At 43.2% G+C, this 27778-nt stretch overlaps 1 protein-coding gene across 1 annotated transcript; it reads right to left on the reverse strand.

Annotated features, from left to right (window-relative positions):
• Nucleotides 1-1817: 1817 nt before the first annotated feature.
• Nucleotides 1818-26681, reverse strand: tbc1d24 (TBC1 domain family, member 24). Its single transcript, XM_036580589.1, is given in 9 exon segments — nt 1818-2533; nt 3327-3588; nt 10465-10560; nt 11019-11082; nt 11771-11929; nt 15435-15589; nt 16047-16772; nt 16774-17012; nt 26617-26681. Coding segments are annotated over 8 exon segments (1722 nt in total). The 5' UTR covers nt 16879-17012; nt 26617-26681; the 3' UTR covers nt 1818-2378.
• Between the last annotated feature and the right edge of the window lie 1097 nt (nt 26682-27778).

Here is a 27778-nt window from a genome sequence, read left to right on the forward strand (position 1 = left end):
GAGGCCACACGCAACTCATTTCAGGTGAGTTTCAAGCTAAAGTTGCATGACAGTTTCCTGGTTTAAACCCAGCCTCTGAGTTTAAAATGAGTTGTAGGACACTATGCAACTAATTTCATGCAAGTTTCGAGCTTAAGTTGCACAACAGTTTCACTGTTTAAAGTTGGCCTAAGTAAAGCAAAAGCAACCGGAACTGCTTTTGTTACTGATTTGTAAAGGACAAAACTGAAGACCAGCTCTCGGAAGACCTCTTCACAGTCTGTCTCACCCTACACTCTTAAAAAGAGGTTTCTTCAAGGGTTCTTTAGCAAAGAAAATGGTTCTGTACAGAACCATGAAAACTCAAAGAACCCTTTGCATGATTAAAGGGTTCTCTGCATCGTGAAAAGGCTTCTTCAGCTTGATGGACAATGTGTTATACATGGTTCTATATAGAACCTTTCTGAAAAGTGCTCTATATAGCACGAAAAAGGGTTCTGCTATTGTTACAATTCAAAGAACCATTGGTCCTATAAAGAACCCTTTTTTTGCCAAGAGTAACAGCTGTACTGACAGAGCAGAACAGCTGGAGTTGAGTTCACCTTATATAAGCAAACATTGACTCATGTTTCAGCCCACTGACCTCTATTATGAGAGAACTTAGAACCAATGTTTCTGCTGTTCTTATTTTTCTTGTCTGTGGTAATTAATCACACTCTACAGACACAGTCAGGGCTGATCGATTCGGGGAAAATACCTAATTGCAATTTCTCTGATCAATATTTTGACTGTGATTATTTTCTATAAATTGAGGTTCAGGCCTGTTTTTGCCCAGACGACCAGAATACTGACCTTGTCCGGCTTGAGGCTCGACTCCTGAATGTAGTGCGGCAGACGGCCAGCAAGCTATGGTTGTGATGTCACAACAGTTGGAGGTTTGGTTGCCTCTGATTGGTCTAATTTATCTACAGGCAGGTCAGTTGGGTTAGACACTGTTCTTGATAACGTAGGCTTTAATTTTTAAAAAACTGCAGCTCAAATTTGAGAATTTCTCTCTTAAATTGCGATTTCGATAAAAAGATGATGAATCTTTCAGCCCCAGATACAGCAGACAGAGGTTAGGCTGGGAAGGTGATGAGCGCTCCTTTAAAAACGATGTGACTGATAAGCTGATGACCGATTATGATTGATAAACTCACTGCATGCTGATGGAAACTGGCCGAAGTTCTATGAAGACAGAGAACACGGCTTCATGCTCTCAGTCACTGACAGCAGAGACAGACACTGATCTAAACTGACTGTGCACTGATCAATAATACTGATCGCGTTATTAAATATCACGTTTTCGAGGAGCTGCTGAGGGTTTGGTGTCTCCATAACCGCACATCTCCCTAAACACAGCGCTGCATGAGGGGAACGTCACAAAAACAAAGTAAAAAAACTGCTGAACTCATCATAACAGATTACCGATAATACGATATTACAAATGTACAGAAATCAATATTAAAGCCACAGTTTGGCAAAAAACACAATTCACACTTCTCTCCTAAACCCAAATGAAGCTGATGTAGCTGACATGTACTGGAAGCTTATATTCTACCAACTACACTCTCATAAAAAGAGGGTTCTTCAAGGGTTCTTTAGCACAGACAGTGGTTCTGTATAGAACCATGAACACTCAAAGAACTGTTTACATAATTAAAGGGTGCACTGCACCACGAAAGGGTTCTATATAGCACCAAAAACTTTTGTAACAAGCTTGATATCGTAACAACAGAAGAACCTTTTTGATGCTATATAGAACCCTTTTCAAAAAGTCTCAATTAGAACCACCTACAGCATGTTCTCCACCAATCTGAGGAACCCTTTCATGAAGCAAAAAGTTCTTTGAGCGTTCATGGTTCTGTATAAAACCATTTTCTTTGCCAAAAAACCCTGAAGTACCATCTATAAGAGTGTACAGAAGAATGCTTTTTGGTTCTATATAGAACTATTTTCGAAAAGGTTCTATATAGAACCAAATCCAACACATTCTCTATCAGTCTGAAGAACCATTTCACCATGCAAAGAACCATTTAAGCGTGTAAATGGTCTTTTCAGTGTTCATGGTTCTATACAGAACCACTGTCTTTACTAAAGAACCCTTGAAGAACCATGTTCTTTAAGAGTGCAGCGTCCAATTGGTACATAAGCCTCCAATACTTGTTAGCTACGTCAGCCTCGTAGCTCCAGTGCTACAGAAGCCCTCGATTGGGCTGAACGGAGAAACTGTGAATTCCGTTGTTCCCCAAACTATCGCTTTAAAGCAGAACTTCAGTTTAGAAGCGTTCTCCCAGAGGGGTCAGTCTGACTCTGGTCACCCCGATAACCCCGGTGGTCTCCGGTGTGGCGACTGGCCGTTAGGTTTTCATGGCGTCCTGGAAGCCCCAGGCCTCGAGCAGGGCGATCTGGAAGCTCTCGGCGCAGAGCGGCGGGTTGTCGAAGGTGGCGCAGCGGCCCGTCCGGCCGTGATTCAGCTCGGAGTCGATATACAGAGCGTTTCCGTCGCCCCCACCTGGACAGGAGGACACACAGCAGCACCAGCACAAACACACAGCAGGTCAGAACAGCAGGGCTGCAGCGACTCGCACTACTGCGACCTTACAGCAGGGCTGGACCATACGGGCTAAAACCTCACCAGGATACATGTTTCAGCATCGCTCAATGGTGATTAACTAACACTGCTACCTGAAAATCAGGAACACTAGCAAACTATGCTAACTCAAAATAGGTAACACTAACTCTGCTACCTCAAAGTAGCTAATGCTAGCAAATTCTGCTTAATAAAATAGGTAACACTAGCTAATTCTATGCCCTGCGATGGACTGGCGACCTGTCCAGGGTGTATCCTGCCTTCCGCCCAATGACAGCTGGGATAGGCTCCAGCACCCCACAGATGATGTGTGTGTGTAGCTAACTCTACTGCCTGAAAAAAGCTAATGCTAGCTAACTCTGCTACCTGAAAACAGCTAAACCTAGCTAACTCTGCTATTCTGCTAGCCTTGGTGCTGCTGCAAGTGAACGGCTAGACTTCTTTTCCCTCCACGTCTAAAGAGAAAGACACACAGCACCAACTAGTATCCCGAGTCTTTGCTGTTTATACTGGATTGAGAAGCAGAGCAACATAATTTGATCAAAAATGCCTCAAATGCTCGTTATTGATACTTATTGATCGTATTTTGATAATGGTTCTATCACGCGGGGCTGCTTTACAGGCCTCTTTATTATTTAAAGCAGATCTGATCAGTGCTGTGATGATGTTTTGTACGTGTGAAGGGTTTAAAGTCAGCGCCGGCTCCGTCACTCACCGATGATGATGGAGTCCACATTCCCAGCCATGAACATGGAGGTGTTCCGGGCATTCAGGTGGAAGTGCCGGGCGGCGAGGAAGGGCGAGAGCTGGGCGGTGTCAGTGGCAGATGTGGGCGGGGACTCTACGGGGAGGCTGTGTGAGTTAGCGTTAGCATCATTAGCCTCTTGGTCGGGCTGATCGGACCCAGCCTGGGCCGAGTTGGCCAGCTCGGGGTGTTTTATGACGACCCACTCGTAGCGCTCCATCTCCGGCTTCATCTGGAACACAGAGAGGCACACTGTCAGCTACCTCACTGTCCGTTACCTCACTGTTATCTCACTGTCCATCACCTCACTGTTCATTATCTCAATGTCTGTTACCTCATTGTTATCTCACTGTTCATCATCTCACTGTCCATTACTTCACTGTCCATCATCTCACTGTTATCTCACTGTTCATTACCTCACTGTTATCTCACTGTTCATTACCTCCCTGTCCGTTACCTCCCTATTATCTCACTGTCAATGACCTCGCTGTCCGTTACCTCACTGTTCATTATCTCACTGTCCGTTACCTCCTTGTTATCTCACTGTCAATGACCTCACTGTCCGTTACCTCACTGTTCATTATCTCACTGTCCATTACCTCACTGTTCATTATCTCACTGTCCGTTACCTCACTGTTTATTATCTCACTGTCTGTTACCTCACTGTCCGTTACCTCACTGTTCATTATCTCACTGTCCGTTACCTCACTGTCCGTTACCTCAGTGTTCATTATCTCACTGTCCGTTACCTCAGTGTTCATTATCTCACTGTCCGTTACCTCAGTGTTCATTATCTCACTGTCCGTTACCTCACTGTCCGTTACCTCACTGTTCATTACCTCACTGTCTGTTACCTCAGTGTTCATTATCTCACTGTCCGTTACCTCACTGTCCGTTACCTCACTGTCTGTTACCTCAGTGTTCATTATCTCACTGTCCGTTACCTCACTGTCCGTTACCTCACTGTCCGTTACCTCACTGTTCATTATCTCACTGTCCGTTACCTCAGTGTTCATTATCTCACTGTCCGTTACCTCACTGTCTGTTACCTCAGTGTTCATTATCTCACTGTCCGTTACCTCACTGTCTGTTACCTCAGTGTTCATTATCTCACTGTCCGTTACCTCACTGTCTGTTACCTCACTGTTCATTATCTCACTGTCCGTTATCTCACTGTCCGTTACCTCACTGTCCGTTACCTCAGTGTTCATTATCTCACTGTCTGTTTCCTGTTTCCAAATAAAACTCACTCTGGGCATTAATGGTGGTGCGACCGTCCAACCATACAGGCGTGTGCAAAAGTTTGGGCGCCCCGGTCAAATTCCACTTGTGTTGATTGTCTAAGTGTGAATAAGTGAACACGTCCTCTACAGAGACACACTACTGCACAATTTAATACACACTTACTGTTAATTAAGTTAATTTAACACACTGGGGAAAAAAACAATGTTAAATGGGCAGGCAGGTCAAACTGGGAAACTTCCAGGCCGAAGCACTGCGGAGATCAGCGTTTACCCTCATCTAACAGTCTGAACTCAGTTCATAAAGGCCTTGCTCATTAGCTGATGAGCTGAATCAGGTGTGTTTAACGAGGTCTGCGGTGTTTCGGGCTGCGAGGACTGGAGCCTGACACACCTTAAAGGGAGAGTTTCAGGTTGAGTTTTGGTGTTTAGTGTAATGATGAGTGCTGTTGACGAGGGCAGGATATAAGGTGTCTCTCTGAATGTACGCACTAATACACCTCAGCGCTTCTTCTCTGTGGTCACTATAAAGGCTGCAGGTCAAGGTCACCTTTGTTTTTATAGCACGTGTCAGGTAGTGCTGGACGATTTTCACGATTAATTCGGTTAATTCGAATTAACGTTTTCACATGATGTTAGAAATGTGACAGTCGAGATTGTACAAGTTTACATTGCTTATACTTTAATTAAAATACCAACAAAAACTACTCAAATGTGGAGCTGGTTTGGATTTGAAAAGTCAGATGTTGAACAAATTCATGTAGTGAAAGTTGTGTACGACGAATCTGTTCCAGCACTTACGACACAAACACCCGGCGGAACAGGAGCAATGAGTGAAACAACACGATGAAAATGAGGGAGTTTCAGTGCGGCTGGGAACATCGTTACCTGCCAGAGGGCGTCTCTCAGGCCTGAAACAGAAGACAGGCTCGTGTTCCTCTCAGGAAAGCTGTAAAGAACTTTGTGCTTTTGCACTTTTCTTAATGTCAGCAGGTCATGCTGGCACAGTACTTAAAGTGAGAGTTGCTTGTGAGCTTTAACCTTTTTAACTCCGTGAGACCACCGGTGGTTCCAAAACGCACTTCGTCATATTCTTAATAACTTTCATATTTCATAAGCTTCATTCTAAGGTGGGGGTCGTATGAGAGCTGTAACTGTCTTCTTTCCAGTCAAATAGATGGTGATGTAATTTTAAACCCTTATAATAAAAGAAGCTGAACTCACAACTTTTTGTGACCCATTTTTCCACAAATCTGGGCTATAAACTATAAACAGATGGCGTCTCTTCAGTGATCTGCTCTGTAAACATTATTTTTATAAAATAATACAAAGAGCGTCTGAGATTTTTGGCTTTCAGCAGTAAATTGTAAGCATATAGCAGTATGTGTGATCATAAAACACATGCTCTGTTAATTTGAGGGGAACTTTTACAAAAAATAAATAAATAAATAAAATAAAAATGTACATTTATTTCATGCAGTTACTGAATAATTTGCCTTACGATTTGGTCATGTAAATTCAGATGGACAAACCAAAATATACCCCGGTGAGTAAGAGGCCTGGTATTCTTAAAAGAATATCACTAATTAAGATGGTTCTTTTGTGTTTTAATTATTTAATTTTTTTTGGTTACAAATTTTGTTGTGCTTGCACAGTTTGAGTCCCTTGACAGGATTTAAAAGTAACCGCTATTTGCAGAATTTAATAATTATAGGTGGTGCTGTTACTATTTTTGCACTTCTGCAGTTTTTTAAATTAAAGTGCAAAAAAGAAACTGTGTCTTTTTTCAATGGCGTTATGCAAGAAAAAAAAACGGAATTGAGAATCGTTAATGAATTTGAAAATAATTGAGATTTTACTTTTTTGCAATATCGCCCAGCCCTAGTGTCAGACTCCAGTCCTCGTGGGCCGAAACACTGCAGACCTAGTGTCAGACTCCAGTCCTCGCGGGCCAAAACACTGCAGACCTCATTGAACACACCTGATTCAGCTCATCAGCTAACTATCAAGGCCTTCATGAACTGAGTTCAGAGTGTTAGATGAGGGTAAACACTGATCAGCTGACAGCACTGACAGCACTTTGGCCCAGAAGGTCCTCAGTTTGACACTCCTTTATATGATAACACTCAGAGTTAAAGTTAAATGAGAGCCGTGATCATAAAGTGACTGCAGTCCGCGTCCTGCTGACTGACCGTCATCCGGAGACGACTCGTCAGTCATGTGAGCCGAACATTTCCTCAGTTCTGTGGAGGGAGAACTGCTGCCCCCTGGAGGACAAATGGAGCACTGCAGCATGAAAACTTCCCTTCCTGGGATTTTCCAAATGATGTTTTTACTTCTGCTAAGTGTGTTAGTGAAGTTGTCCAGTTCCACTTCAGTCATTAACATTCGGTTCTATTTTCTGGGTTTAATGTCATTCACTCCTGTCTCTCTGGAGCTGTACACTCTTAAAAACATGGTTCCTCAGGGGTTCTTTAGTACAGGGAATGGCTCTACTTAGAACCATGAATACTCAAAGATCCCTTTGCGTGATTAAATGTACTTTGCTTAGCCTAAAGAAATAGCTAAGCTCTGAGTAACTTCTAGAACTGCAGTAGAACCTCTCAGAGTCCATCCAGCATCTCTCAGCAGAGGAACCTAAGTTTGTAGGACTCTGTTCTTGTCTTTATGGTCTAAAATAAAATAGTAAAGGGAATGGTTCTGTTTAGAACCATGAATGGCTCTGTTTAGAACTGTGAAATGATTCCTCAGACTGATGGAGGATGTGTTGTGTACGGTTCTATATAGCACCAAAAAGGGTTCTGCTGTTGTTATAAGCCTGACATTGTAATAATAGCAGAACCCTTTTTGGTGCTACACAGAACCATTTTCAAAAAGGGTCTACACAGAACCATATACAACACATCCTCCATCAATCTGAAGAACAATTTCACCATGCACAGAACCATTTAAGCATGAAACGGTTCCACAAAGAACCATTCCCTTTACTAAAAACCTTGAAGAACCATCTTTTTTGAAGAGTGTAACATTTTATTTTAGACCAAAATGAGAAGAACAGAGTCCTACAAACGTCAGCTCCCCTGCCAAGAGATGCTGGATGGACTCTGAGAGGTTCTACTGCAGTTCTAGAAGTTACTCAGAACGTAGCTAGATCTCTGAGCTGCTGCTTTTGTACTTAAACTCTAAAGGATATATATAACTAAAGGATATTTTGAGGGTTACAGGTTTAGGTTAACACCTTTTTATAGACAGAACAGTTACAGTTAATTTATGCAAACCGTGGAACTGATGGAAGTAAATAAATAAATAAATGAATGAATAAATAAATAATACCTAGATTAATGAAGATAATGTAGATTAATGTGTCACAAATTAATGCTGCACAAATTTCTTCAGAGCGCAGAACCACAGCCAACCTCAGCATATACACTTATATCAGCTCAGATATATACTTTCATTTGTGTGGCTTCACACTATGTTTTATACGGCTGGAATGATCTGTAACAGCTGTCAAATCGCTAAGTAGCATTTATCGTTTTTCTTTTTTCAGTTTTGATGCTTGACCGCTCTGCATTTTGCTCAGAGTCAGTGTGAAGAGGCTCTGAGTCTTTGTCGCCCTCCTCTGGCACAGATGGAAAGTGTTTCAGATGTGCTGTACAATACCTGTGATCTTAAACAACGAAAACATTGATATTTATCAATAATTATGTTCACATTTATAGATTTATTAAAATGCTTATCTTGTCAGTTTCTTACGTTTTTGTTACAGTATTTCTTTCCACTTCAGAAAAGTTTACACCTTGATTTTTTCTGTCTTTACGTATTACCTGTTCTATAGACAGTCATATAGTCATATTCTACAGATGAAGTCGTATTCCATACAGAGTCTCCTGTTCCACAGATAGTGCCCCATTCTACAGACAGTGTTTCTACAGATAGCGCCCTATTCTGTATGTTCTCTAAAGTGATGCTCTACAGACAGTGTACTCATTCTATAGATGTGTCCTATTCTATCTTTGTATTCTATAGAGCGTCTTATTCTACAGATAGCATCCTATTCCATAGACAGTGTCCCGTTCTATAGATGGGCTGCTATTCTATAATCAGAGTCCTTTTCTATAGACAGTGTCCCATTCTATAGATGGGCTGCTATTCTATAGTCAGAGTCCTGTTCTATAGACAGTGTCCTGTTCTATAGATGGGCTGCTATTCTATAATCAGAGTCCTGTTCTATAGACAGTGTCCCGTTCTATAGATGGGCTGCTATTCTATAATCAGAGTCCTGTTTTATAGGTCAAGTCCCCTTCTATAGAATAGCAGCCCATCTATAGAACGTGACACTGTCTATAGAATAGGACTCTGACTATACGATAGCAGCCTATTTATAGTCAGAGTCTGATCAGGGGTTCTCAACCTTTTTCACCCCAAGCCTCACCTGTCTACAACTTTAAAGCACAGCGGCCCACAGAAAAACTAAAATCAGCTTTTTTGGGGATTTTTTTTCATTGCTCACACTGAAAACCTGCGAATTGGGTCCTAAAAAATTCAGATTGTCCATTTGAACTCAGTCACAGAAACCAAAATTTTCATATGTTAAACATAATGAGGTTAAAATAAAACGTGTTTGCAGAGTCAGAAAAGGGGGAAAACGAAAAAAAGGCAGATGTAGATGTGGACCGTGATTTGGAGCTGAAAACACTCCTGTGTCTCCCACAGGAGTCACCGTTTGGTCTGGAGTCTCTTTAGTTTTACTCGACCTTACTTGATCTCTGCTTCTTTGGCTTACCAGTCTCAGTTTAACTCAGGTCGCTGATGTTCGGCCAGAAATAAAATACATCTCTTTGCTGCGATTTTAAGGCTCGGCTGTCGTTTTTAATCAGCTGCAGCTCGAGCTGCAGGAACGATATGAGAGTCTGTAAAGAGTCAGAAAAATGCTGCCGGTAAAGCGCTGACGTGCTGCTAGAAGAAGGGGAATGACAGCTCTACTGATGAACTTCCTCATTTCATCATAAAACGTGTCCCACCAGCAGCGAACTGAACAGGGTTTGGTTGGAAGCGGACTGAGACCCGCGGGTTTTGCCGGACCGGTTCAGCTGTTTGTTTCAGAGCCGAATATGGGTGGAATGTTCACTCACGTCAAAACGGCACAAACTACAGAAAAACATTTGACATGTTTGTACTGAACAAGGCAGGAGAAACACCCTGAGGAAGCTCTCCATCTCTGGCTGACTGTCTCCACTGAGTGTCCGTGGCTGCGTTGTCTCAAACTGATGACGTTTAATTAGCCTGAGACCGTGATGTTTTTATTTATACGTCTCTGTTAATATTTATATCGGTTATAACTTGGAAATGTTTGATTCTTTGATTTTATTTATTGGGTTAAGTTAATCTTTTTCCACTTGTGTTTTTATGACTTAGTGACGTTACCATCCCACTACGGACTACTGCCCCATGAAAGTGTCCCATTCTATGGATAGTGTTCTTATTTATGACTAGAGAACATGAAGGCCCACAGGAAAACAACACTTTCTTGCTTAAAAATGTCATTTGATTATAGATCACCATTCTGTATATAACAGAATATGTATGTATCTTTTCTAGACTGCGTCGTATTCTATAGATAGCAAGCAAGCAAAGTTTATTTATGTAGCGCTTTTTATAACAGGTGTTGTCACAAAGCAGCTTTACAGAAAAATCCCGGTCTGAGCCCCCATGGGCGTCGCCGATGGTGACAGTGGCAAGGAAAAACTCCTTAAGAGCAACAGGAAGAAACCTTGAGAGGAACCCAGACTCAGGAGGGGAATCTATCCTCCTCTGGTCAACACCGGACAGCAAACAGTGTCCTACAGACAGTGTGGAGTACTCACCCTGAAGACGAAGCACTCCCCCGTGCCGAAGTAGCTCAGCTTATTACCGCCCCTCTTCCTCTCCTCCCAGTCCGTCGACAGGAACGCCCCACACACCTGAACACAGAAACACACCAATCACAACCTGATAGTTTCCACGGCAACAGAACGGTGTGAAATTGCCATGGCAGGAGACAGACAGCTCTGAAAACTCAATAGCTCAACACACTTGAGCGTGAGAGAGAGAGAGAAAGAGAGAGAGAGAGAGAGAGAGAGAGAGAGAGAGAGAGAGAGAGAGAGAGAGGGAGGGAGAGGGAGAGGGAGAGGGAGAGGGGGAGAGAGAGAGAGAGAGAGGGAGAGGGGGAGAGAGAGAGAGAGAGAGGGAGAGAGAGAGAGAGAGAGAGAGAAAGGGAGAGAGAGAGAAAGAGAGAGAGAGAGAGAGAGAGAGAGAGAGAGAGAGAGAGAGAGGGAGGGAGAGGGAGAGAGAGAAAGGGAGAGAGAGAGAAAGAGAGAGAGAGAGAGAGAGAGAGAGAAAGGGAGAGAGAGAGAGAGAGAAGAGAGAGAGAGTATATTACCTCTCTGTCTGTGGTCTTGATTAGTAGCAGTGTGGGTTCATATCCTTCACAGTGAGAATAAAACCTGAAACACACACAATCAGCACAGAACACACGGCAAAGGTCGCCAAGTGCAGCATTATTATTATTGTTATTATTATTATTATTATTATATTTACATTCTGATCATTTTTATTTTACAATTCTGTCTTGTGAAAAAAGGAAGGCCCAGTACCAGCTGTGAATCTCTCCCATGTAAAAATGAAATCTTTTTTTATTTAAGCTGTTTCTGAACAGGTGTGTTTCCTGTTCTACAGTTCTGCTCCAGGTGGTGACTGGTTAGAACTACAGTAAAGAACCGTTAATAGCGTTCTGCTCATACAGCACCCTGGGCACTTATTAGACTGAGTAAAACTAAAATACTGAAACTAAATAACAATTATTATATATATTATACATATTTTATTATTAACCTATTTTTTTTCTTGTACTCTATTACCCCACAATAACACACATATATAACATGATGCTACTAAGCTGGGGTGGTGAAGTCTAGTGAGGTGATGTTCTTCCTCTGAGACGCATGAAGCTCCATCACATCCTCTCATACTGCCGCTAATGCAACGTCACCAAACAGCTCAACACGCTTGGAGGAGAACGCTAACTGCTAATCCTGCTAATCAGCTACAGATTCCTGCACTGCCTTGCATCATCAGTGAAAAACTCCCAGGGAACTCAGCGCCTCCCCTCCTCCTCCACCTGGTGCAGCGTACCTGTTTAAGCTGCAGCCGTGTGTCGATGTGGTGAACAGCAGCTGAGGTTGGCACAGAGCGAAGCGCTCAGGGATCCAGGACCAGATCTCCTTCATCTCCTTCGCGCTGACGATCTCCGAGCAGAAGTTCTCCGCGTTCACAGCTAACTGCACGTTACGCCTGTACAGAGAGAGATCTGAGCTCAGCAGATCAGGTCTGAACATCAGCTGTAGTGAGAAAGAGTGACTGAGCATTAGGGCTCGACTGATTCATCAGTTTTCCAGATAAAATCAGCTGATTAAGACTCCTCTGATTAATCAGTATTGATAAAAAAAGCCAAAAGGTTTTAAATATTATAAACTATGTTCTCCACAGTAAAGAGGGGAACAGTAAAGAGGGGAACAGTAAAGAGAAGAACAGTAAAGAGAACAGTAAAGAGAAGAACAGTAAAGAGAACAGTAAAGAGGAGAATAGTAAAGAGAAGAACAGTAAATAGAACAGTAAAGAGGAGAACACTAAAGAGAGGAACAGTAAAGAGGAGAACACTAAAGAGAGGAACAGTAAAGAGAGGAACACTAAAGAGGAGAAGAGTAAAGAGGAGAACAGTAAAGAGGAGAACAGTAAAGAGGAGAAGAGTAAAGAGGAGAACAGTACAGACGAGAACAGTAAGGAGGAGAACAGTAAAGAGAAGAACAGTAAAGAGAAGAACAGTAAAGAGGAGAACAGTAAAGAGAGGAACACTAAAGAGGAGAAGAGTAAGAGAGGAACACTAAAGAGGAGAAGAGTAAAGAGAGGAACACTAAAGAGGAGAAGAGTAAAGAGGAGAAGAGTAAAGAGGAGAAGAGTAAAGAGAGGAACACTAAGAGGAGAACACTAAAGAGGAGAACAGTAAAGAGGAGAACAGTACAGACGAGAACAGTAAAGAGGAGAACAGTAAAGAGGAGAAGAGTAAAGAGAGGAACACTAAAGAGGAGAACAGTAAAGAGGAGAACAGTAAAGAGGAGAAGAGTAAAGAGAGGAACACTAAGAGGAGAACACTAAAGAGGAGAACAGTAAAGAGGAGAACAGTAAAGAGGAGAACAGTACAGAGAGGAACACTAAAGAGAAGAATAGTAAAGAGGAGAACAGTAAAGAGGAGAATAGTAAAGAGGAGAACAGTGAAGAGGAGAATAGTAAAGAGGAGAATAGTAAAGAGGAGAACAGTAAAGAGGAGAACAGTACAGAGAGGAACACTAAAGAGAAGAATAGTAAAGAGGAGAACAGTAAAGAGGAGAACAGTACAGAGAGGAACACTAAAGAGGAGAACAGTAAAGAGGAGAACAGTAAAGAGGAGAACACTAAAGAACACGGTAGATAAACTTCAGATAAACCAACCTAATGAGAGCTGAACAGGTGACAGGCTGGTTGGGGTCTCTTTCTCTTTGTATTGCGGTTTTGGTCTTGGTTTCAGAATTGTTACACCTCTGAACAGTAGCAGGTGATGTACCTGTTGAAATTCTTCTTAAGGTGTTGACTTTTGTCATTACCGTTATACCGGTAGTTTCCTCATTACCGTTATACCGGTAGTCTCCTCATTACCGTTATACCGGTAGTCTCCTCATTACCGTTATACCGGTAGTCTCCTCATTACCGTTACACCGGTATGCAGATAAATTCAGATTAATCAACGTTCAAACAGTGCAGACACGCTGACTCCCTCACCTCTCGTGTAGCGGCTGCAGCCTACGGTCAGTTGTCCATTTTATCAGCTCCACTTACTATATAGGTGCACTTTGTAGTTCTACAGTTACAGACTGTAGTCCATCTGTTTCTCTGATACTTTGTTAGCCCCCTTTTACCCTGTTCTTCAGTGGTCAGGACCCCCATGGACCCTCACAGAGCAGGTACTATTTGGGTGGTACACCCAAACCACGACGTCAGTGTTACTGCAGTGCTGAGAATGACCCACCACCCAAATAGTACCTGCTCTGTGAGGGTCCATGGGGGTCCTGACCACTGAAGAACAGGAAATCAGTCCTGATGACAGAAACGTTCACATCAGTTGAGCCCTAATGAGTGTTTAACACAGTAACACATTAGAGAGGAGCGAGTGCTGAAGGTGCTGATGATGAAGATGAGAGAGAGATGAAGAGTACCTGATGCTGAAGGCAGGAAACACAGGAACAAAAGGAAGGATGACGGATGACAAAACGGAAAAGAAAAGCAGTGAAGTGAGAAACGAAAGGAAAAGTCAAACTCAAGTTCAGACAGACAGAGAGAAGCAGACAAACAGGTTCACAGCAGTGTTTCTGATGTAAACAGAACCAGCGGCGTGAAACAGGAGGTTCTGCGACACAGATAAGCTCCCTGACTGACTGCTCTGTGGATAAGCACGTCTCTTACTGACGGGAGCAGACTCGTAATGTTTATAAACTCTCTATTAGATTAACTGCTGCAGATCTGATGTTTAAATGATCAGTTCTGTAAACTATTTTTAAAAAGTCCCCATTTTTACCCCTAAAATGAGCTCCGTTATCAAAGGCACGTTTACCGTCTGAAGTCTACATCTTTGGTCTTAGCACTGGAGATAGCTTTGAGGCTAATGTGGCTAATAACACATGAATGTACATGTGGGTAATGAGCTACACCGTGCTAAGTATGTTATGGATCAGTGATGGTCTTTAGATTGAAGCAGTTGATGTGCTGTGATAAGCTGCTGATCACTGTAAGGCCAGAAACATTGAACACGAGTACGCAAATGCAAATGACCGCACTCAGCCAACACACGGCAAACGCTCGGCCCTTCGGTACAAACTCCCCGTGCGCTCTTACGTTACTGTGGCAGCTAAACACTCAGTCCTGAAGGGGGTCGCTAGAGGACAAATCAGAGAGGATCTACTGTTGCTCCCGGAGGATCAGCTTCATCTTCACCAGCATCACAGGAGCCATCATGAAGCTCCACTGACTGACAGCTGGGCTCATCAGCCAGAATGTGTTCGAGCCGTAAAAAGGGCGCGGTCACTTCTTTGGTTCGCGTCCTCGGATTCTTTAAACTTTGCTTTAGGCTTTTAACTGTTCTCTGACGCTGCAGCCTCGTTCTCCTGCGGCGTGTTCGGACATTTCTTTAGAAATCTCTTTGAACACGGGGGGTTTCGGATGAGTCTCTAATAATTTCTGTACAGAAATATCAGCCCAGATGTTTCTGAGTCTCAGGAGTGCGAGATCATGACGAATGTCGAGTTGGACTGACGTAAAGCCACGTGAATTCCGATCTGGCTGTTTAGACGAATTACATTAAGATATGCAGAACATATTTACAGTACAAACCTTGTCAGTGAACTATGAGGGTAAAAAAAAAAAACAAACAGAAAAAACAAAAACAATATAATCGTTCATTAACTATAATCGAGGTAAAATATTTAATAAATCGTCATACTGATTTGAGGCCATATCGCCCAGCACTATTAGCTTATATTCCTTAATTACTATTACTGCTACATTAGCCTCGTAGCTCCAGTGCTGAAACTAAAGGAGAAACTTCAGACCCCAAACACGACTCGACTGATCAACTAGATCCAGTGTAAGAGGGGAAACTGTGAGTAAAGTCTACCTCTTTTACAGCAGCATGACCATTCACAGGCCTCGGCTCTCCAGCATTAAACACTGATCAATGAGATTGATGACTGATCACTGATTACTGCTGTACCTCTTCTGTCGGACGGTGATGCCCTTCTGCTGAAGGGATTTCTCGTTGGCCAGCTGCAGCAGGGTGATCTCTTTACGGCTGAACAGTCGGATGGAAAACGCTTTCTCCAGCAGTTTATCAGGAGTCACAGAGCTGCTGATGCCCCGCACAAACGCCTGCGGGCAGGACAGGGGGGTTATCAATACGGACACTCTTATCAATACAGCTTACCGTATTTCTTTTTCTTAACACACAAAAATATAAAAAAATAAAAAAATATATAAATCTTATTATTTGTTTTAGGCCTATATTGAAAATAAAACTGTGTTATATTCTATGTATCTCATTTTTTTTTATTTTTGACTTGATTTGAAAATATCAGCTGTGTATTACACTGTGTTAAAATTTCATAAAAAAAGCTGCTCAGGGAATTTGAGACTGAACTCACTCACTGTTTACCAGGCTGCAAACACGGCCAGCAACAGAAACAATCCAAACAAACTCTCAGCTCAAAATATCAGATGTCAGAAAAAATTAATGTGACATATCACATGGCGAAAACTGCTTGAACTATCGTGACATTATATTTTCGGCATATTGTCCCCCCCCCGGATACTGGGGGTCCATCCTTACCTGGATGTCAGCTTTGACCCCCGCCGAGTCCTGCTGGGTGGTGGCTCCCCCCGCGGCCTTGTGCTTCCTGTAGAACTTCAGGATGGCCAGAGCGACGCGGTACAGCACCTTGTACCCCTCCACCAGGAACACGTCCATCACCCTGGCGGCGTGGGAGAAGGGCAGGTCCCCTAGAACCCACCGCTGCCAGTCCGCGTACACCTCCAGCACGTCCGTCGCTGCGGCAACCATCAGCTTGTGGGCGGCGGGGCAGTACTTGTGGGCAAGGTCGCCGAAGGTCATGCAGGACGACTGGTAGGCCAGGAAGGTCTGGTCCAGCATGCGGCGGCCCGGCTCGTTGCAGGCCAGCAGGCGGCCCACGGCCTCGAAACACTGCGACTCGTCCGGGCTCCAGTGCAGCATCAGCGCCACCACTGCGGGCAGCGCCGGGCAGTGGGAAACGTCCGGGAACTCGCCCGCCACGCAGGAAATGATGGCGTGAACCGAACCGGCGGCCTCCGGCTTCAGGCAGTAGAGCGGCACCGCGGCTCCGTCCACAAACTCGGGAAGAGGGAAGTTCGCCGGGTTCCGTTTGCTGCTGGAGTTTCCCACTATGTCGCGGTAAACGGCGGCGTCGGCAGTGACCGCACGGCAAGGCAGGGCTTTGATCAGCTGCCGGTACACTAGCGCCCTCTGGGGGTGGTTCTTGGCCCACTGGCCCGAGCGTGCGTGCTGCTTCAGCTCTTTCAGGGTCTTTATACTCGGTCTTACCGGCGGGAGCATCGCGCGAAACGTCTCCCATCTGAGCCCAGTCCAGAAACACACCGAAGTCCTCCTTCTCCTCCGCCGCCATGACCTCTGACCTCTAGGAGCACACGCTCGTCCAACTGATCAGCCAGAGAGAGAGAGAGAGAGAGAGAGAGAGAGAGAGAGAGAGAGAGAGAGAGAGAGAGAGAGAGAGAGACTAACCACCCATAACGTCCTCCACTGCAGAGAAAAGGAAGAGAAACACATCACTGTCAGCACAAAAGCTCGTATCTGTACATCCTAAATGGCAACTTCATATAAAAGGGCAAAAACAACAGTTTTGATTGCAATTTAATGGAACATGATTTATTCCAAGTGATTCTGGACCATTTCTATTTGTCCATTCAGCATAAAATTAGACCTTAAAATTTGTTCAGTCAGGCACGAACTTCGGTCCAGTCCCATTTCACCCCTCGCCCCTACCGCTCAGCCCTACCCCTCTGTTTTGTGCGTTCTCGTTCTAGGGGTAGGCTGTCCTGATTCTTATTGAGATAGAGGGGGAGGGCGAAGTGTTGGGACTACATGACCCTCCAAATGGAGGTGTTTCAGAGACTCCAAACAGAGAGTTATGAGAAAAAAAGAAAAACCGGCGAGATGGAGAACAAGAGACCAAAGAAACCCACAAATGTGAGAATTTTCTCTGATAAAAAACTACAATAATCACTGTATCATCTCGGTTTAATGTGGTTTCAGTGTATTTTGGTTATTTTCTTTGTAACAAATATAAAAACTGCTATTAGTATGCTAATGTTTCGGTAGCTAGCTAACTTTCCCGTTCCACCTTAAATAGTCCAGCAGTTCTGACGCCTGAAGCGCCAGAATGTAACTGCTGCTCCATTTAAGGTGGAACGGGAAAATGTGAACAAGAAGCTGGAGAATATCTGACTTCAGCTTCATATCACTCAAGAATTAGGGGTGGGTGATAATAAATAATTGCCCCCCTCTTTGAAGTCATATGATGCCCTAAATGTAACTAAAGCCCAGCAGTGAGGAGCTGAACTTTACCCTCCTCTGCTGTCACTGCAGACTGGCAGGGTCGCCTACAGAGCAGCGCTGGTAGCTGTTAATGAAGTGATGCTCTTTTTATTTGAGGGTCTCATTTCAGAGGGAAGATTTCAACCACTACCCTGTAACTCAGTTGCAAGGGACCAAAGAAGCTTGGGTCAGATTCAAGTTTCATGTTTGGATTCTCACAGAGTGAAATATTAAAAATGTCTGCGTGACACTAAAATTGAGTGTTAAACTGTACACAGATCAGCCGTAACATTCAAACCTCCACGTGTCTACAGAATTGACCTTGAGGAGGAGGTTCCAATGTTCTGGCTGTTCTGTCTATATTCAGAAAAGTTTGAATGAAAAAACAAGACAGAAATATAATAAAACATGACTTAAATTAACTGATCAGCCCTATCTGAGAACTGTGTGGGTGTGGCCTATTATTCTAATGAGCATACTTGATTGACAGCCCTCAGTCCAATGCTCCCAGCCTGCGACTCACTGAACTAAACACAGGTGGAGTAAGTGAAACAGGCTCTACATATAGAGGTGGTGGAGACCCCCACTGTGTCCACTCACTACAAACACCATCCAGCTTTTAGGCCTTTATGGAGAACCTTAAAGAAGGTTCTTATTCACTTTACTGCTGGATCTACTTCTAGACAATGCTGGCTGCTGAATGAACTGATGAACGAACAGATGACAGGCAGACAGACGGACAGGCAGACAGACAGATAAGCAGACAGACCGACAGGCAGCTTGAGAGCTCAGTGTTTTTGCTTGGTTAGCTTCCGCTTGGTGGTTAGCTGTCTCTGTGTACGGCTCTCCAACTCAAACACAGTTAGACTGTAGGAGAACACGACAATTCAGACGATTTTTCTGATTAATATTGCGACTGTGATTTAAACTGCGATTGTTTTCTGTAAACTGAAGTCCAGCCTGTTATTTTGCCCAAGAAGACCAGAACATCCACTTTGTCTGTCTTGAGACTTTAACACTGATCGTGCCAGACTGCCAATTAATTGTGGTTGTGATGTCACAAACATATCGCTGCTGTCGGAAGAAAACCTCGTATCTCCATTTTTGTCATTTTTAAGTTTTTTGACATATCTTGAAAAAGCCTGTTGGCCTTTATATTATATCTAAATTTCATTACAAATGGACCAAAAGAAACGGCCCAAAATTGCTTGTAAAAAGTTCTGGTTCCATTGACTTACATTAAAAGTAAAGTAGGTTTTTTCCTTCTCCTGTAAAGTTACCATTTTGGAGATACGAGGTTTTCTTCTGACAGCAGCGACATAGTCGTTTGGTTGCTTCTGACTGGTCTAACTCATCTACAGGCAGTTTACAAGCTCTGATATTAGGTTAATGTTCACCGATTAAGACAATATTGTTAATAAACAATGGCTATAATTAAAATTGCGGCTCTTGAGATAAAAAAATGGTACACTTTTAAACTGCGATTTTGACAGAAAAATTATTAATCTTTCAGCCCCAGAAATCAGGCAGTGAATTCATAACCATCTCATGTAGGAACTTTCTGTGAGGGAGCTTTTAGAGGTGGACGTCTGGTTCCTATCACCACCACTGTGAACAGTTCTGAATCAGTAAGTTTCTCTAGAACAGAGCGTTTCACACCAAACCTCTCTGAACCAGTCTGAACCGCTCTGAACCACTCTGAACCGCTCTGAACCTCTCTGAACCTCTCTGAACCACTCTGACAAGTCTGTTTACATCTTAACTGTTTAATTATGTAGAAACGTAGAAAAATCTGATGAGTTCCTCTTTAACTGACTTTACCCTGCTTTACTTTACCTCCTTACTGTCCTCTTCCTCTCTACTTTCACTATCTTAAAGCAGTTTTAATCTGCCCTGCTGGAGTCACTCACTCGAGGCCCACGTTTATGGGAAAATGGGTAGAAATCAAACAGGAGACGATGGTTTAGCCAAAGCGGTGTTCATCAGACTGCTGGACATCACATGAGGTTTGCTGATTGTTTTATTATATCATTTTATTTATCCGTAATCAAATGAAGGCTATTATAGTGTCTGCACAGTGAGGGGAGGTTCTGAGGTTTTTGTTGGAGTCTGATCAGTTTTAGACTCAGAACTAGGAGTGGTGGGTCGGGCTCGGCTGTATTCGGACCAAATGTTCAGGCCTGATCAAAGCTCTGTATGAAAGGTTCACACAATGTAAACAGCAGCTGGAGATCAAGTTCTGAAAAAACAACAACAAAAATGAAGATACGAGGTTCTGTTCAGACAGTGAGAGTGAGAAGTACTGCCTGTCGAAAGTTTGGGTTTCAGTATGTTATTTTAAATAATACTACACGAGTATGAACTTCTACATTACCCAGTACACTGTTAGTAATAAAGGTTCTGTTCAGGTACATTTTTCGTTTATCAAGGTACAAACAGTGTAAATGTTCCCTCAAAGCTCCAACAGTGGTTTTAAGGTCTGATTGTGAACCTTAAATAAGTTTCTCCAGGTGAAAAGTTCGTATTTGTACCTTTTCATAACCGAATGTTTTAAACAGAACAGTAAAATAAAAACCTGGAGACGAGACGGGGTGTGTGGAGTCAGTACAGCTTAGAACATATCATTTCAGTGGATTATGGTTCAGTTATGTTCCCTGACTAAAGGAACTGAGATGTACCCTTGAGGGTTCCACCCCAGTGACAAGAGGGGAACTGCCCCAGAGACAGTTTAGCACCTTTATTCCTGAGAGTGAACGAAACTGTGACACTGTGACTTCACTGCCTCACTCCTGTGTGATGATTAGAGGCTGTAGCGTCAGAGAGGAAAAAGAGAAACGGAGAGAAAAACATACGTGTGTTGCGTAACGGCGCTGCTCGCTCCCTCGGGATGATCTGTGTGCATGTTTTTGTGCACATTTGCGAGCGAGGAACGCTCCAACCGCATTAAACAATTACGCTTTATTAGATTTTTACAGACAGGAAACCGTCTCCCTTTCCCTCTGCTCTTCTCCTCCTTCATCCTGATAGCTTTTTCCTGACCACCCCCCTCCACCCCCCACCCCACTTTAAACCAGGGTAGCACAAGGCTAAAAGAATTTGGATTGTTTTTGCTACAAAAACTGAGTAGATTCGTCAGGTTTGATCAATAAATAAATATCTCTCTTTAGCTGTAATTAGGGCTGGACAATATGACGATATTGATCATTATTGTGATTATTTAAGTCGCCACATGCTTCTCTGAGCACATCGTGGATACTGTCAGTACTTTTATTAAAAAAGAGGGCTAATTATTCTGGCTTAATTGGATTTAGTGCTGTGCGGTATGCAAAATGTTGAATAAAAATAGTAGTTTTGATGGTTTAAGTGTTTAAATGTGGCATTTCTGGTTGTTTTTTGGCTGTTCCAACATATCAAACCTCAAAAAACCCAAAATGCCATGATGTATCGTGTATCAAGAAATTATTGTGGTATCATATTTTTGCCATCCCCCACCTCTAACTGTAATGAATGCTCCATAACCTACATTCACAGCTTACACAGGTTTAAATACACTCTTACTGAAGCGCAGCTCTAGATTCAGCGTTAGCCACTGCCAAAAGTGCAACTAGACCTGTTACCATTAAGAAATTTTAGCTGACCATTAATTATCATATTCTCACTGACCAAAGAAAAAACAACTTTACAGGAAAGGGCAAAAACAGTCTTAACTTTCAATGGAAGTTAATGTAAAAATGTTTCATGCCAAGCAATTTTGGAGCTTGGAAATTGGAGCTTTTTCAGACATCTGATTGGTGGGAACAGAGAAAAAGACCCTGTATTTTAAAAATACTATCAAAAACTGTGAACACAGTGATTTTTATTCAGTATTTGGCACTAAGTCCAGTTAAACAGGACTAATTTTGCTCTCTTTACAGTGAAACATGCAGTTGGTCAGTGATTACAAGTACTGACGATATACAGTATGTTGAGAAAAGCACACTGTATAGTATTGTGACATAATTTATCACAATAACTGAAATGAAATGAACCTTTTAGCCAACTGTGTCTGAACACATCGGAATTAGACCTCCGCATTTAACCCATCCGTGCAGTGAAACACCACATACACACTCGTGAACACACACACTAGGGGGCAGTGAGCACACTTGCCCGGGGCGCTGGGCAGCCCTATCCACGGCGCCCGGGGAGCAGTTGGGGGTTGGGTGCCTTGCTCAAGGACACTTCAGTCACGTACTGTCAGCTGAGGGGATCGAACCGGCGACCTTCCGGTCACAAGGCTGGTTCCCTAACCTACAGCCCATGACTGCCCCCTGTCACACTGCCCAGCCTTACAGTCACCCAAGACATGTTTGGTGTCTGAAGCTTCTTCAGTCTTAGGTCTGGAGTTACGAGGCTGGAATGGAAGCTTATTAGCGATTAGCATGGTGCTAACTGGATAGCTAAATCATCTCGCGCTCGTCTCAGACTGTGCGGAGGCGATCAGCATCTCTAATAAACTTGATTCTGTGGTTTCTGACTCTATGACTCACACTGCGCCCCAACTGTGCACTTAGTATTAATACTAACTAGTGTTTGAGTATGTAGTATGTAGTACAGTCACAAGTGTCAAAGTTGAGTATACTCAAAAATCCACAATGCAGACTTAGAACCAGTCGGTTTTTGAGTATAGTCCACTGTAGTCGTGCGTCATTCTGTAGTCGTTATGCCCATATTAGGAACTTTGGGTCTGAGCTCCATTTCTCTATGGCCAGAATGAATAGAGTTTTCGAAAAGTCGTCTCTAGCGCCCCCTGTGTTAAATAAACATGTTCAGAACCCGATATGTTCTGTCCTGTGAAGATTCTTCTCTCGAACATCACTGGATCCTCTGAATTACGAGGTCGTATAGAGCTATAATACTAATATTGCTACATGCGAGCTAAAGCTACTGCGCATGTATGCGATGTCACTAAGCTACATGAATCTAAGCCGGGCTGTGCCGCTGCTCTGACGAGCTGTGCTACCTCATCAAAATGTTCTACCGTAGCGCATAATTACAGGTATATCCGTAAATAAAACCTCTAGGTGGGATATTTTGATAGGTCAAAAATACTACCCGTGTTAAACTACGAGGCTGAGTTTAGCTTCTTTTTTTGCAGCCTCTTGTTTGAATGTTCCCGTTCCACCTTAAATGGTGCAGCAGCTGTGACTGGCTATCACAAACATCAGCAAATGAGACAAAATACTGACCTGTCGGTTCTAAAAAGGAAAGTTAAGTTAATGTCTCTCAGCTGTTAAGCAGGAATAGAGAAACCTCCTCATATCAGGCCTTTCAACCCTCCATGAAGCTGAACTCAGCTTCTGTTTCTCCGGCTGCTTGTCCGAATTTTCCCGTTCCACCTTAAATGGCGCAGCAGTTCAGAACGTGACTGCTGCACTATTTAAGGTGGAACGGGAAAAGTCGAACAAAAAGCTGACGAATGTCCTGAGAAAAATGTTCCCAGCATTAAAATAACGATGAGGACATTCTGAGAGCCTAAATCAGTTTATCAGGGTGAGCAGGGATCATTAAGCCGAGTCGGTACCGAATCAGCCCGAGTTCAGGTTCGTCTGTAGAACTTTTCAAATCCAGCTAAAAGGAGAGATCTATCGGGTTTCACTGAGCATCAGGTGAAGAACAGAGAGCTGCAGGGAAACCTGCTGATTCTGTTCGGACTCCTTTTCATTTCCCCTCAGGCTGAACATGGAAATGTGCGCTGCCTAAACCCGCTTAAGGAGGCCGCCAGTCTAATGACGGGAATTCAGAGCGCAGTAGCTTCAGCTCACATGGAGCAATATTCATATTTCAGCTCTTTAACAGTCTCGTAACTCAGAGGAACAAAAAAAAACGCGTTAAACTTACTAATGTTTTCATTCGTCAGCGTTTGTTTGTGAACGCACGTTAATTTGTTGGCGAGCCTTCAGAGTGCAGCTTGCTATGATGTGCGTTGTCATAGCAACGGTTCGTCACTTCCTGTCAGTAAGAACGGCGTAGTATGTTAATATTTTGTGTACTAACCTGTCGAGCTCACACTATTAAGATTATTATGCAGTATATACAGTATAGTATTAGTGCGTAGTACACAATTAGGACGCAGCCTCACTGTCATCTATAAACACGGACTAAAGTGCATTAGCACGAAGCTAAAAACATTAGCAGCCTGAATTCGGCCTGTCGTTAGTCCATGTTTACAGTTCATGCCGAGTCAGAAACCACAAAATCAAGTCTATGAGATAGAGGTTACTGGACCACTTCCCTCGGTCTGAGGTGGGTATGTTATCTTTTAGCAATGCTGTTAGCACCATGCTAATTGGTGGAGTATAAGCTTCCATTAACTGTTCGCTACATAAGCCTCGTAGCTCCAGAGCTAAAGCTACAGAAGGAAACTTCAGACACAAACACGTCTTGGTCGACTGATTGTTTGGGGTAGCAGAAAGAAAGCCGGGGGAAATTTTACATTTTTTGGCGAAACATCACTTTAAAAGATCCCATATCACGGAAAACTGAAACTTCTCAATATTCTCAAACAAAAGTTTGACACAGTATGTAAACTGAAGTTTCAAAACCAGTCCAGACCGTCAATAAGTGGCAACTATGCTGCCAAAACAGCCCGTTTTGAATTTAACAAAACATTTTGTGATGTCACAAAACTATTCAGCCTACAGCTGCTTAGCCCCGCCCACTCACACTGAAGTTATGAGGAGTGTTTCACTCCGGACTGTTTGTTGAATGGCAGTGCAGCCAATACGAACAGAGCTCATTTGCATATTCAAACACACATTTTACACAAAAAATGTCTCTATTTTTGCCGAGATTTTTCTACACAAATTAAACACAGCAACTGTCTTTTACAATGAATCAACAGAAAATCTCCAAAATACGTACATTAAACACCTTTTAAGCCATTTAAGGCGGAACAGGGAATTCAAATGAGAAGCCATTTAAGGTGGAACGGGAAATTCAAATAAGAAAGTGGCGAATGAGAAGCCATTTAAGGTGGAACCGGAAATTTGAATAAGGTGGTGGCGAAAGTGAGGCCATTTAAGGTTGAATGGCAGTGCAGCCAATATAAACAGAGCTCATTTACATATCCAAACACATATATTACACATCCCCAAAAAAATTCTCTATTTTTGCAGATTTTTATCTTTCTACAACATGACAACTGCCTTTTACAATGTATGAATCAACATAAAATACGTAAATTAAAAATCTTTTATTTTGCCTTTTCCTGTTAACTTATTATTTTGGAGACGGCGACGATACATCAGTTTTAAAGGCACAATAGCCAAACTTTAAGGGATAAAGAGAGGCTGCAAAACAGTTATTGGTACATAAACCCAAACAAACGTTAAAAGCAGAGCTTCTACAGGAAACGTGGAATACGAGCCCTTTAAACACCTTAAACACAGGCTGAACCACAGGACAAAGGCGCAGGGTGGTGGACTGTGCGGCTGTCGTGTCACGGTGCACGTTACATGAGGAAGGCTCAGGTAAGGCCCGCTGAGCCTCTTACCGTAGAGGAGTCAGCTACGGTGGGCCGCCAGCACGGCAGGGTCTTAATCACATTACAGAAACCAAAGAGCAACAGCAGCAAACGGCCAGCACCAATGCCTCCAGAACTGACCATCCAACATTACCAATGCTCTTGTAGCTGAATGCAATCAAATACTCACAGCAATGGTCCAACATCTAATGTGAAGCCTCCCCAGAAGAGCAGAGGCTGTTACTGCAGCACAAACTCCCCATTAACACCCTTCACTTCAGAAGAAACTCGTACAGAAGGCCAATCAGACGGGAGCGCTGAGGAGAGCCGCATCATCACTGCTGGTCAGCTGCACGAGCCGTAAGCCTGGGCTTATTATAAACAGACTTAGCTATAAGCCCAGAGATGAGGACAGGTGATACTGGAGCCAGTGGCCTTCATGCACAGGTAGGCAGGTGGGCACTGCTGCTGCAGGTAGGTCAATAATACACCAAAGCAGGGGGAGCTGCTTCATATCGAGCATTAAGAGACCCTCGACCTCTGTTCACCTGTCAGTGTCGAGACAGCAATGCAGTGCGCCAAAACCTCTGAGAATTTCCCGTTCCACCTTAAATGGCTTCTCATTTGAATTTTCCGTTCCACCTTAAATAGTGCACCAGTTACATTCTGGCGCCTGTGACTGCTGCGCCGTGAGAAGGTGGCGAATGAGAAGCCAGTAAGGTGGAACGGGAAATTCGAATGAGAAGCTATTTAAGGAGGAACGGGAAATTCAAATAAGAAATTTCAATAAGGTGGCGGCGAATTGAAGCCATTTAAGGTGGAACGGGAAATCTGAATAAGGTAGCAAACGAGAAGCCGTTCAAGGTGGAACGGGAAATTCGAATACGACGGTGGCGAACGTGAAGCCACTTAAGGTGGAACGGGAAATTCGAATACGAAGGCGGCGAACGTGAAGCCACTTAAGGTGGAACGGGAAATTCGAATACGAAGGCGGCGAACGTGAAGCCAACTTGTCATTCGTCACCGACCTCATGCATGAGCCATCAGGTTAAGGTTAAGCAGCTGAAAGTGATCTGTAGCCTGACTGACAGCTGTCAGTCACTGAAACGGCGCTGGACACGCTGGACGTTCTGCACAGACCCGCCGCGCTGCCCGTCTGTCTGCGGCTCTGTTAGCCTTTAGCGCGCTCACACCGCACTGTAACCCGAGCAGCGCGGCGCTGAAGGACGGACTGAGCCCTGCCCTCATCCCCCCGGGGTCCGCAGACGCCGCGCGGCCCCGTTAAAGCGTATTTTTCGCTCCTACCTGCTCGGATTTACTCCCGCTGCCTCCAAGCCGCCTTCATTTTCAGGCGCTGCGCGCATGCGCTGTGCGCCCTGACAGCTGCCGCGCATGCGCGGCTCTGCTACTGCTTCAAATTATGAGCAGATGTTTCTCAAAATAGCCCCAAAATATACTATTTATTTATTTATTTATTTACTGATACTGAACAAATATTATAGATTATTATAAACAATTATTATAGTTTACTACAGGATACTGAACAAATATTATAGATTATTAAAATAATTACTCTTTGATTATTATATAACATCACTACAGGAATATTATAATACAGATTGCTCTAGATTTGTATTATAGAAATCTCAGGCATTTGTAGACATCTTTTAGTTTCCTATAAAACTGTGACTGGGACGTATGTCATCATTGCTATAGCAACAGCTGAGAGTAATAACAGTAATGCAGATGATATTTGTTCATTGCTGTGCCTGTAGGCGCTGTAAATTAAATTAAATGAAATTAAATTAAATTAACCGTTGACCAAACTGTCTGAGTGTAAATGAGTGAACACATCCTCTACAGAGAACACACTACTGCACATTTTAATGCACAGTTACTGTTTATTTGCTGAATTGAACATATAGGGAAATATACATAAAGAGATAATAGCGTGATAAAACATGGCTTGGGAAAAAGTAATGGCACATTTTATATTTCATGATTTATTTGGTCTAAATATGTTAAACTCTGCACATAAATAGAAATTCTGCACTAAAATGCCATTTTTAAGTGTGTTTCCTGTAGAGAACGTGTTGAAAATACAGAGAATGTAAAAAAATACATGGTATTTGCATATGACTGTAAATATCATGCATTTAATTCAGGGTCTGTAGATTTTCAGTCTGTGTTACTTACTTCATCTGAATATAACACGTAGCATGTTTTACATCATATAAATCACATATTATATCACATTATATAAATTATATCACGTTATATCACATCTGAGTCCAGTGAGGAAGGACCCTGAAGACTCCACAGCGCTCTAATCTGTTTAAACGTTTCCCTCTGTTTCCCTTCACCCTGTTCTCTCACTGCGCTGCTGCTGATCATGTGCTTTGGGAAGATCCCTGTCTGAGCTACTTCTCGTTACAGGTCACAGTCTGACAGATGACACTCAGCCTGC

Source organism: Colossoma macropomum, unplaced genomic scaffold (assembly GCF_904425465.1).
Source record: "Colossoma macropomum unplaced genomic scaffold, Colossoma_macropomum, whole genome shotgun sequence".
Lineage (NCBI taxonomy): Eukaryota > Metazoa > Chordata > Actinopteri > Characiformes > Serrasalmidae > Colossoma > Colossoma macropomum.